General features: G+C 46.5%; 1 protein-coding gene across 4 annotated transcripts in view; it reads right to left on the bottom strand.

Annotated features, from left to right (window-relative positions):
- The window catches only part of LOC126418646 (putative fatty acyl-CoA reductase CG5065), a 244,239-nt gene that overhangs the window by 90,113 nt on the left and 141,782 nt on the right, over window positions 1-12,344 (bottom strand). For all 4 annotated transcript variants that reach the window (XM_050085511.1, XM_050085510.1, XM_050085513.1 and 1 more), the window contains 2 exons: window positions 6,906-7,246; window positions 4,309-4,548 (listed from right to left, as the gene is read on the bottom strand). In XM_050085511.1, the coding sequence (XP_049941468.1) occupies window positions 4,309-4,548; window positions 6,906-7,223 (558 nt within the window). In that variant the 5' untranslated portion in view covers window positions 7,224-7,246. The remainder of the gene's footprint in view (window positions 1-4,308; window positions 4,549-6,905; window positions 7,247-12,344) is intronic.

Below are 12,344 nucleotides of genomic sequence, written 5' to 3'. Positions count from 1 at the left end.
TGCTGGCAGCCTCTTGGTCCATCTGGGCGGTCAGTTGTCAAAATTTGCAAGTCTGCTCGCGGGTACACTTCCTTGCAGCCGTCTTCAACCCGTGTCATCTACGCTACAGGCCATTAAAATTCCTACACCAAGAAGAAATGCAGATGATAAACGGGTAACCATTGGACAAATATATTATACTAGAACTGACATGTGATTACATTTTCACACAATTTGGTAGCATAGATCCTCAGAAATCAGTACACAGAACAACCACCTCTGGCCGCAATAACGGCCTTCATACCCGTGGGCATTGAGTCAAACAGAGTTTGGATGGCGTGTACAGGTACAGCTGCCCATGCAGCTTCAACACGATACCACAGTTAATCAAGAGTAGTGACTGGCGTATTGTGAAGAGCCAGTTGCTCGGTCACCATTGACCAGACTTTTCAGTTGGTGAGAGATCTGGAAAATGTGCTGGCCAGGGTAGCAGTCGAACGTTTTCTGTATCCAGAAAGGCCCGTACAGGACCTGCAACATGCAGTAGCGCATTATCCTGCTGAAATGTAGGGTTTCGCAGTGATCGAATGAAGGGTAGAGCCACGGGTGGTAACACATCTGAAATGTTACGTCCACTGTTCAAAGTGCCGTCAATGCGAACAAGAGGTGACCGAGACGTGTAACCAATGGCACCCCATACCATCACGCCGGGTGATACGCCAGTATGGCGATGACGAATACACGCTTCAAATGTGCGTTCACCGCGATGTCGCCAAACACGGATGTGACCATCATGATGCTGTAAAAAGAACCCAGATTCATCCGAAAAAATGACGTTTTGCCATTCGTGCACCCAGGTTCGTCGTTGAGTACACCATCGCAGGCGCTCCTGTCTGTGATGCAGCGTCAAGGGTAACCGCAGCCATGGTCTCCGAGATGATAGTCCATGCTGCTGCAAACGTCGTCGAACTGTTCGTGCAGATGGTTGTTGTCTTGCAAACGTCCCCATCTGTTGACTCAGGAATCGAGACATGACTGCACGATCCGTTACCGCCATACGGATAAGATTCCTGTCATCTCGACTGCTAGTGGTACGAGGCCATTGGGCTCCAGGACGGCGTTCCGTATTACCCTCCTGAACCCACCGATTCCATATTCTGCTAACAGTCATTGGATCTCGACCAACGCGAGCAGCAATGTCGCGATAAGGCAAATCGCAATCGCGATAGGCTACAATCCGACCTTTATCAAAGTTGGAAGCGTGATGGTACGCATTTCTCCTTCTTACACGAGGCATGACAACAACGTTTCACCAGGCAACGCCGGTCAACTGCTGTTAGCGTAAGAGAAATCGATTGGGAACTTTCCTCATGTCAGCACGTTGTAGGTGTCGCCACCGGTGCCAACCTTGTGTGAATGCTCTGAAAAGCTAATCATTTGCATACCACAACATTTTCTTCCTGTCGGTTAAATTTCGCGTCTGTATCAGGCCATCGTCGTGGTGTAGCAATTTTAATGGCCAGTAGTGTATGACCCATGATCAGGTCCGGGCCTAGGAGGGGAGGAGGGGGGGGGGGGGCAAAGCGGAGTATCTGCCCCAGGCAGCAATTTTAGGGGTTGCCAAATTCATACTACTGAAGAAAGAAACCTTATTTCACAAAGGAACTAGCAAACGATGCACCTTGCTCTATTGATTGTTCATATGACTTTGAGACGCATCGCTGTTGGTTTTTGGACATTTTTGAGCGTATTCTATGTTGATATCTGAACGAATCATATGCTGATTTTTGAATGTGTGCATACATGAGTCTCTACCAGGAGAGTCCCTGCCGCATCTAGAGATAAAAAATTTTCCAACAGACAAAAGAGGTATATGAACCGAGATGAATGAACCCAAATGGGTGAGTGCCAGTCGGTGTTTGATTATATGGTTGACTGGGTATGCGAATGACGAGCATTTTATAATTATTAGCAAAATCCATCCATTCAGACTACCAGAGTGGAAATAAAAAACTAACTGAAATAACAGGTAAGAAAGGTATCTTCTTGGTGTATCCAAGAAAATGAAATCTGATAGAATATTTTTGCCGAATTGCTGCATTACTAAGGTCCAGTTGAACAGTCCCCAGTTAGCAGCCGCCTGATTCTGCTCTCGGAATAGCGCGGAAAACGCGTTGTACGAAAACGTAAGAACGTCTAACCGGAGGATAATTATGGGATAACTAAACTAGTGAGTCTGGCATGGTTAATAACTAAATCAGTGATTCTGGTAGGGTTTCGTGAAGTTAACCAGAGAATAAGTTTTGACAATGGCGGGAACAGTTACAGAATTAGTGATGACAAAATTGTTTTTAGAACGAGGAAGCAGAAGAAACGGGGTCATCACAATTTATGTGGAAGATTATGACGATTCCAAATTTAAATAAAAATTTCGTACTACTACTACTTTTCAGTCTCATGCTTGAGAAAGTGGAGCATGAAATGTGAAACTATTTTCTAACATAAAACTTTTTGCTTGCAGTAGGTCTAATAGGCATCTGATGTTGGTACTTCGTGAATTATATTCTGTCGTGCTATTTACGTAAATGAGATACATAAAAATGACAATTTGTACCAAAACAGTCTCTCTTATTTGGCGTGTGTTACAAATGCTGCTACATTAGAAAGGCCTATTTCGTTTCATCTACAGACAGTGACAAAATATATGAATTCAAAATCGAGAAACCACACCGTCTTGGGTACTATTTGTATTGACAGCTTTTTCAGTATTAGACAGCGACATTTTGATTTTTCATGTAGCAAAACGTTTGACAAACTTCGATTAGGTAATAGATTCATTCTCAGAAAGAAAAGCACGCCGTGTATAGCTGTAGCAAGATTAGAGAGATTGTAGGCGCGCAGTCCGGAACCGTGCGACTGCTACGGTCGCAGGTTCGAATCCTGCCTCGGGCATGGATGTGTGTGATGTCCTTAGGTTAGTTAGGTTTAAGTGGTTCTAAGTTCTAGGGGACTGATAACCACAGCAGTTGAGTCCCATAGTGCTCAGAGCCATTTGAACCATTTGATTAGAGAGAAAAGATTTCTGGGGCCTAAGGATTGAAGAAATGTGCCCTGTCTTGCTTTCGCTTGTGTTTACTGCTTTTATGTTTACGTCACACAAAAGAGAAAGTTATTAGTTAATAGGCAGTAAAGAGTGCAAATTTTCTGAAGAGTTCTTATTCTCCTGGTGACAAATAATCCCATCCAGTATTAATTGAGAGTTTTTTTAGGGGAGGGGTGGGTAGGATGTCAAACCAGCCGACAGGGAGCAGGAGAGGTACCACAGGACATTTAAATTTCCACAGTCCTGGATGTAGGCTTGATGGCTTCCATTGCGAAATACGCATGTTTGAATTCCAGTGATAGACGAACGCTGTGTGAAGAGTCGTGGCACTACACTTTGGCACATTTAGGACCAAATAACATGTCTTATATTTTCTGTAACATACATCTTTTGCATATCAAACCTTCAGAAACATGCGTACTATAATAGGAGCGCATTTTTGAAAAATCGATTTTTTAACATTTTTGACGTTCTGTCTGAAGCGCTTGAGAGGGTGGTATGGGGAGGGGGAAGAGGCACCACTAATAAAATTTTTGCCCCGGCTCGGAAATATCGTAGATCCGAGACGGCCGATGATGTACCACAGTCACCTGAGGATCAGTTTTGGATAATGCCATTTTGCTTGGACGGTATACCGTAACCACTTTGGCACGTGAACAGTTTACGGAGTTAGCCATTCTGGAAATTCTTCAATCCTTGGCCCAAATGCCAATGATTATGCCCTTCTAGACATCCGATAAACCGCTCCGTTTCCACATTACGAGAACGACCACTTTTGAAACTTCCTGGCAGATTAAAACTCTGGACCTTTGCCTTTCGCGGGCAAGTGCTCTACCGACTGAGCTACCCAAGCACGTCTCACGCCCCGTCCTCACAGCTTTACTTCTGCTAGTACCTCGTCTCCTAACTTCAAAACTTTACAGCAGCTCTCCTGCGAACCTTGCAGAACTAGCACTCCCGAAAGAAAGGAGAGAGCACTTGGCCGCGAAAGGCAAAGGTCCTGAATTCGAGTCTCGGTCCGGCACACAATTTTAATCCGCCAAGAAGTTTCATATCAGCTCACCCTCCGTTGCAGAGTGAAAATCTCATTCTGGAAACACCCCCCAGGCTGTGGCTAAGCCATGTCTCCGCAATATAAAGTTCCATCCACCACGCACTGTACCGTGGCTTGCCGAGATATTGTGTATGTATAAGTGAGACAGCTGTTTGAGAGTTGGAGCACTCACCTTGAGGTTGGGCATGTCTCGGGCGAGGCGCAGCACCTCCCACGTGCCTCGCACGTTGATGGCCGCAGCCACCTGCAGCTCCTCGTCAAAGCGGACGGTGGCGGCCACGTGGAAGATGACCGAGACTCTGTGGCGCAGCATCGCCGCGTCGTCGGGACTCAAACCCAGGCCCGACTGCGCGACGTCTCCAGCCACCGCCACCAGGCGTCCCCGCTGCTCCTTCCCGATGTTACTGAACACCTGAACACAGAACTACGTAGGAGGTACTGTCTTTCAGATGCTAGTCGTACAATGCCCTAAAAAAAAAAAAAAAAAAAAAAAAAAAAAAAAAAAAAAAAAAAAAAAAACATGGTGGCATGTCAGTATAGCAGTACCATTGTGAATTTCAATTCTCTGTGACACTTAGAATGGCCACCAGAGTGCATTAGTGATCTTACCAGGTCTGGTAGGGTATATAAGAGGAGTGAGCAGCATCAAATGCAGACTGACCACTGTGAAGGACATGGAGATGACGCCTACTCTTGTGAGACAGTGTTGTCAGCGCCTGACAGAGTTTGAAAGGGACCTCATCTTGTGTCTCCGTTAGGCTGGTTGGTCGAATCGCGCAGTATCCAGATTTGTGGGATATTCGGACGCGGCACTCACTTGACGTCAGACTGCATTGCGTCGTGAGGGCAATGGAGGATCGCCGAATTGTACACTAAGCACGTCGTAGTCCCTCCACATCAACGCCCACCATCCGAGAACAATAATGGACTCCCTGCAACATTCTGTGTTATACATGACCGCTGTATCAGGAATTGACGACAATGAAAATTTGTACCGACTGGGAATCGAACCCGGACTTCCCGCTCTACGCAAGGGTCACCTTACTCATTTGGCTATCTGTGCACGACTCACGACCAGATCCAAACTTCCGGAAGTCGTCGTTAGTGCAACACAACCTGCACTCGTGTACACATTATGCAATTTCCTTACAGGAGAGGATATTTTAATGGATAATCGCTGCTCGGTATCGGCGAATAAATACGATATCGCAGTGCCTGTATCGTTCAGAATGACGATAGAACGATGCAGTATTCCTTCGGACAAACATGCGGAAATGAAATGTGCTATTGTTGTGCGGCTTTTACAGAACTGACAGGTAGTCAGTGGCTCGTATCATTAGCCAATAGCACAGATTGTAATACTGCTTAGGAAACGTATTTTTTGTGCAAATCTATACTTTTTTAAATGGAATAATGCCTATTGAAATTAACAGACTACAAAGTATGGTAAATTAGAATATCAGCGGTGTTTGTTGTGGGATTTTAGTGTAAATCGTTTACGAGATATTGTACACTACAGGCCATTAAAATAGCTACACCACGAAGATGACGTGCTACAGACGCGCCAACTATGACAAAGGTCGGATTGTAGCCTATCGCGATTGCGGTTTATCGTATCGCGACGCTGCTGCTCGCGTTGGTCGACATCCAGTGATTGTTAGCAGAATATGCAATCGGTAGGTTCAGGGGGGTTATACGGATCGCCGTGCTGGATCCCAACGGCCTCGTATCACTAGCAGTCGAGATGATAGGCATCTTATACGCATGGCTGTAAAGGATCGTGCAGCCACGTCTCGATCCCAGAGTGAACAGATGTGGACGTTTGCAACACGACAACCATCTGCACGAACAGTTCGACGACGTTTGCAGCAGCATGGACTATCAGCTCGGAGACCATGGCTGCGGTTACCCTTGACGCTGCATCACAGACACAGTATACTCAACGTCGAACCTGGGTGCACGAGTGGCAAAACGTCGTTTTTTCGGATGAATCAAGATTCTGTTTACAGCATCATGAAGGTCGCATCCGTGTTTGGCGACATCGCGGTGAACGCACATTGGAAGCGTGTATTCGTCATCGCCATACTGGCGTATCACCCGGCCGAGCAACTGGCTCGTCACAATACTCCAGTCACTACTCTTGATGAACTGTGTTATCGTGATGAAGCTGCATGTGCAGCTGTACCTCTGTACACGCCATCCAAGGTCTGTTTTACTCAATGCCCAGAAGTATGAAGGCCGTTATTGCGGCCAGAGGTGGTTGTTCGGGGTACTGATTCCTCAGGATCTATGTAACAAAATTGCATTCTCGTATAATATATTTGTCCAATGAATATTCGTTATCATCTGTATTTCTTCTTGGTGTAGGAATTTTAATGGACAGTAGTGTATTTCGGCAAGATAATGCCGCCTACACATGCCAAGAGCTTCTGCTCCTTCTCTTCGTGCTTGCCAAACCCTACCTCGAGCAGTAAGATCTCCTGATCTCTCTCCAGTAGAGAACGTTCTGGGTATTATGGGAATAGTCCTCCAACCATATAGGAATTTTGGCGATTTAATGTGCCAATTGGACAGGATTTGGCTGGATATCCCTCAGAAGGACATCCAATAACGCTGCCATTCAGTACCAAGCCGAATAACAGCTTGCACAAGGGTCAGGCGTTAACCAATGCATTATTGACATGACTATCCCACTTGGATAATTGCTCCGTGGTGTGTTTTTGTCCCCCAGTTCACTCGGACAGCTTGCTACCTGTCAGTACAGCTCACCGGCTTGGAGAGGATGTGCTGGATGCGCTGCTGGACGCTGAGTCCCTTCTTGGGTCTGACCAGGGCGTAAACGGTGTCGACGTCGGGACAGGAGCGCAGCAGCTTCTCCAGCAGAACCTTGCCCACGAAGCCGGTGGCTCCTGTCACCAGCACACAGCGGCCGCTGAAGAAACGCTGCACGGGTGTCCCCTTCTGGAGCCGCGGCTCCTCGCACCCGATCACAGCGAGCCGGTGGACTTGTTGCTCACTGCTGGAGTCCCGGACGGCCTCCATCTGCGGGACCTGCGCCTCTGTATCCCCGTCGTTGATGATCGTCATCTTTACAGTGACTGGACTCGAATCTGCGGACACAACATTCCTGGTTGAGATCTTGATAATTGTCAGTCAGCTAAGTGCAGAATGTAGCGAATCAAACACTCATCGTATACATAGTGTAAGATGGCAAAAGCTGTGCTCCTTACATGAAGTCATTAAAGATAACCTAACTCACGTTGAGCGAACAGTAGGGCTAAAAAAAGGCACAATGCATCTTGTAGAGGGTATAGTATGGATGTATTGGAATAATTAATGTTGGGTGATGGTTTTAAAGTAATTCACACTACATGAAAACTTTGTGGAAACGTGTCGATTTACTGGACGCTAATTAACCCCACGGAAGTGTATAGAGTTGTCTGTGGCCGGCTGGGGAACGACGAAGGGAAGCGACAATAGGTAGCTTAGGGCGGCTCAAGCTCTGACGAGCCAGTTGCTCGGCCACCATTGACCAAACGCTTTCAATTGGTGAGAGATCGGGAGAATGTGCAGGCCAGGGCAGCAGGCGAACATTTTCTGTATCCAGAAAGGCCCGTAAAGGACCTGCAAAATGCGGTCGTGCATTATCCTGGTGCAATGTAGGGTTTCGGAGGGATCGAATGAAGGGTACAGCCACGGGTCGTAACACATCTGAAATCTAACGTCCACTGTTGAAAGTGCCGTCAATGCGAACAAGAGGTGACCGAGACGTGTAACCAATGGTGCCCCATACCATCACGCCGTGTGGTACTCCAGTATGGCGAAGACGAATACACGCTTCCAATATGCGTTCACCGCGATGTCGCCAAACACGGATGCGACCATCATGATGCGGTAAACAGAACCTGGATTCATCCGAAAAAAAAATGACGTTTTGGCATTCGTGCAGCCAGGTTCGTCGTTGAGTACACCATCGCAGGTGCTCCTGCCTGTGATGCAGCGTGAAGCGTAACCGCAGCCATGGTCTCCGAGCTGATAGTCCATACTGCTGCAAACGTCATCGAACTGTTCGTGCAGATGGTTGTTGTCTTGCAAACGTCCCCATCTGTTGACTCAGGGATCGAGATGTCGCTGCACGATCCGTTACAGCCATGCAGATAAGATGCCTGTCATCTCGACTGCTAGTGATACGAGGCTGTTGGGCTCCAGCAGGGCGCTCCGTATTACCCTCCTGAACCTACCGGTTCCATATTCTGCTAAAACGTTATGGTACGCATTTTTCCTCCTTACACGAGGCATCACAACAACGTTTCACCAGGCAACGCCGGTCAACTGCTATTTGTGCATTAGAAATCGGTTGGAAACTTTCCTCATGACAGCACGTTGTAGGTGTCGCCTCCGGCGCCAACCTTGTGTGAATGCTCTGAAAAGGTAATCATTTGCGTATCACAGCATTTTCTTCCTGTCGGTTAAAGTTTGCATCTGTAGCACGTCATCTTCGTGGTGCTGCAATTTTAATGGCCTGCAGTGTAGGTCTGCGTACTCTAACACAACTGTAAAATCGAAAAATTTTCTTTCCGAAGGGCCCACAGAGCCTATTAAGTCAAAGAACGGCACTTTATACACTGACGGAAAAAAATCGCAACACTATGAAAGAGTTGTGCAAGAGTTACGAAATTTGGTGGACGTGTTTCTAAATCTGAAAGATAGCGTCCATTCATATTTCGCGCCAGTTGTTAGTAGTGCCACTATGAGGATGGAAAATGGTTCACATGGCTCTGAGCACTATGGGACTTAGCTTCTGAGGTCATCAGTCCCCTAGAACTTAGAACTACTTAAACCTAACTGACCTAAGGACATCACACACATCCATGACCGAGGCAGGATTCGAACCTGCGACCGTAGAGGTCGCGCGGTTAAAGACTATAGCGTCTAGGACCGCTCAGCCACTCCGGCCGGCATGAGGATGCAAATCAGGTTTGCTTTAAATAAGTGCTATAACGATCAAGTGCGTTAATAACCTTTGTGATTGGGCGTAGTGAGTTGATGTTAGTCAAGAATGCCTTTAAGGCGACGAAACGCGTTATCAACAGCTGACTTTGAACGAGATGCTGGATGTTGCTTCCGTGATACAGAAACACTTGGAAGGGATACAGTCAAATTATTGTCGACAGTGGTGGTCACGGGAAGGTACGGTCGAAACAAGAAGAGGCTCCGAAGGGCCACCTGGCGATACCGAGAGGAAAGACCTCCGTGTTCGGCGCGCATCGCACTGCGTCTACGGGAGCGATCTGAGCAGTAGATGTCACTACAGTGACTCAACGAACTGTTAGCAGTCGGTTATTTCAACGACAGCTCCGATACAGACGTCCTGTAGCGTGCGTTCCACTGACCCCAAATCACCGCCATTGGCCATTTCCGTGGTGTCAAGTGAGAACTCACTGCATGGAGTAGAGGTGTGTTATGTTTTATGATGATAGCTGGTTCTGCCTCGGTACCGTTGATGGCGGTATGTTGTTTAGGAGGAGGACTATGAGTTCCAGCCTCAACCTGTCTGCGTACCAGACATGCTGGACCTACAACTGGAGTTATGGTGCGGGCTGTGATTTTTATAGCACCTGGAGAACTTCCTTGGTTATCCCGCGCACCATCATCATCTTGGACAGTTTCCAGCCACTGGCTGGGTCTGTCGGGAACACAAGCCTCTCCATCGTGTTCTGTCTTTCCACCATTCCCCCTCTTCCACCTTCGTCCAGTTCTCTCCTCTTCTCGTCACACATTCCTTCACTCCCTTCACCCATCTATCTCTTGGTCTTCCTCTGGGCCTCTTCCCCTCCAGTTGCAGATCAAACATCCTCTTTGGGATTCTTCCCTCATCCATTCTCTTCATGTGTCCATACCACTGCAGTCTTGATTTTTCTTTCCTGTCCTGTACTGGTTCCTCCTTTAGTCTTTCCCTCACATACACATTTCGCAATCTGTCTCGTCTTGTTACACTCAACCTGCTCCTCTGGAACTTCATTTCACTAGCCTGTATTCTACTTTTGTCGCTTTTGTGCATTACCCATGTCTCACTTCCGTATGCCAATATGGGGACAAAGTAGGTTCGGTATATAATTCCCTTGGATTTCTGTGGCACCTCCTGGCTCCAAATAAGCCCCCTAATGCATTTGTAGAACTGCCCTGCTTTTCTGCACCTTTCATTTATTTCCATTGCGTTTCCCCCCTTACTTTCAATCATGCTTCCCAGGTACTTGAAGTTCTCTACCACTTGTAGTTTTTCCCCTCCACAAGTTATATCCACATTTGGCCTATTCTTCTTCCTTGTTGTGACAATTATTTCACTTTTCATTGCAGAGAAATGCATTCCATTTTTTAGCTGCCGTTGCCTCCCATGCATCTAACTGCTCTTGCACCTCCTCGCAATTTCCCCATAACATCAGGTCATCGGCAAAAAGCACTGCTTTCATTTTATGATCTCCAATTGCATCTGATACTTGCTGTAGGATTTCATCCATAACAATAATAAACAATAAAGGCGAAAGTGCACTTCCCTTTCCCAGCCCATTTTCCAGCTTGAACCATGCAGTACGTTCCCTCCCCACTTTCACACAACTCTCACTTCCCTCATACATTCTTCTGACTTTTCGTGTTATCTCTTCATCTATCCCTTTTGCGTTCAGCACATCCCAGAGCGTGTCCCTACAGATACTGTCATACGCCTTCTCAATATCTAAAAAGGCCATGATTAAGTCCTTCCCGTACTCATAGTGCCCTTCCTGCAGTTGCCTTACCGCAAATATGAGGTCCGTTGTTGATCTTCCCGGTCTGAAACCATACTGCTCCTCTTGCAGTCTACTTTCAATACTGCTTCTTATTCTCTTCTCCAGGATCTTTTCATTGATTTTTCCACAGTGGCATAGCAGGGTGATTCCTCTGTAGTTCTCACATCTCCTTTTATCCCGCGCACCCTGACTACAAATTTGTACCTCAATTGGTGATTCAACCTGTAGTGCTGCGATTCATGAACACCATTCCAAATGGTTCAAATGCCTCTGAGCACTATGTAGGTCATCAGTCCGCTTGAACTTAGAACTACTTAAACCTAACTAACCTAAGGACATCACACACATCCATGCTCGAGGCAGGACTCGAACCTGCGAGCGTAGCGGTCGCGCGGTTCCAGACTGTAGCACACCGGCCGGCGAACACCATTCCAGGGTGTTTTTCAAACATGTTAAGGCTCTCCCACTTATCGCTACTGTAATTCAACATGTCCTACAGAGTGTCGACATGTTGCGTTGGCCTGGTCCGCCAACTGATCTGTCTCCAGTCGATCACGTATGGGACACCATCGGATTGCATCGACCTTATACTGACAGACGAACTGGAACTGGAATTCCACAAACTGACGACCCATACGACAAAATTCATGTACGTTTGCATGATTGCATTCAACATTCAGGTGGTTACACCTGTTATTAATGTAGGAGCATTTCACATTTGCAGTGGCTTTTGTCGCGCTTAGCCTGTGAAGGGAGACGAAAATTTTAATAGTCATGGGTGACTGGAATTCGATAGTAGGAGAAGGAAGAGAAGGAAACGTAGTAGGTGAATATGGATTGGGGGTAAGGAATGAGAGAGGAAGCCGCGTGGTAGAATTTTGCACAGAGCACAACTTAATCATAGCTAACACTTGGTTCAAGAATCATAAAAGGAGGTTGTATACATGGATGAAGCCTGGAGATACTGGAAGGTGTCAGATAGATTATATTATGGTAAGACAGAGATTTAGGAACCAGGTTTTAAATTGTAAGACATTTCCAGGGGCAGATGTGGACTCTGACCACAATCTATTTGTTATGAACTGTAGATTAAAACTGAAGAAACTGCAAAAAGGTGGGAATTTGAGGAGATGGGACCTGGATAAACTGAAAGAGCCAGAGGTTCTAGAGAGTTTCAGGAAGAGCATAAAGGAACAATTGACAAGAATGCGGGAAAGAAATACAGTAGAAGAAGAATGGATAGCTTTGAGGGATGAAGTGGTGAAGGCAGCAGAGGATCAAGTAGGTAAAAAGACAAGGGCTAGTAGAAATCCTTGGGTGACAGAAGAAATAATGAATTTAATAGATGAAAGGAGAAAATATAAAAATGCAGTAAATGAAGCAGGCAAAAAGGAATACAAACGTCTCAAAAATAAGATAGACA

Source organism: Schistocerca serialis, chromosome 9 (assembly GCF_023864345.2).
Source record: "Schistocerca serialis cubense isolate TAMUIC-IGC-003099 chromosome 9, iqSchSeri2.2, whole genome shotgun sequence".
Classification (NCBI taxonomy): domain Eukaryota; kingdom Metazoa; phylum Arthropoda; class Insecta; order Orthoptera; family Acrididae; genus Schistocerca; species Schistocerca serialis.
The sequence above is the reverse complement of the archived record's forward strand: the minus strand, read 5'-3'. Positions and strand labels throughout refer to the sequence as shown.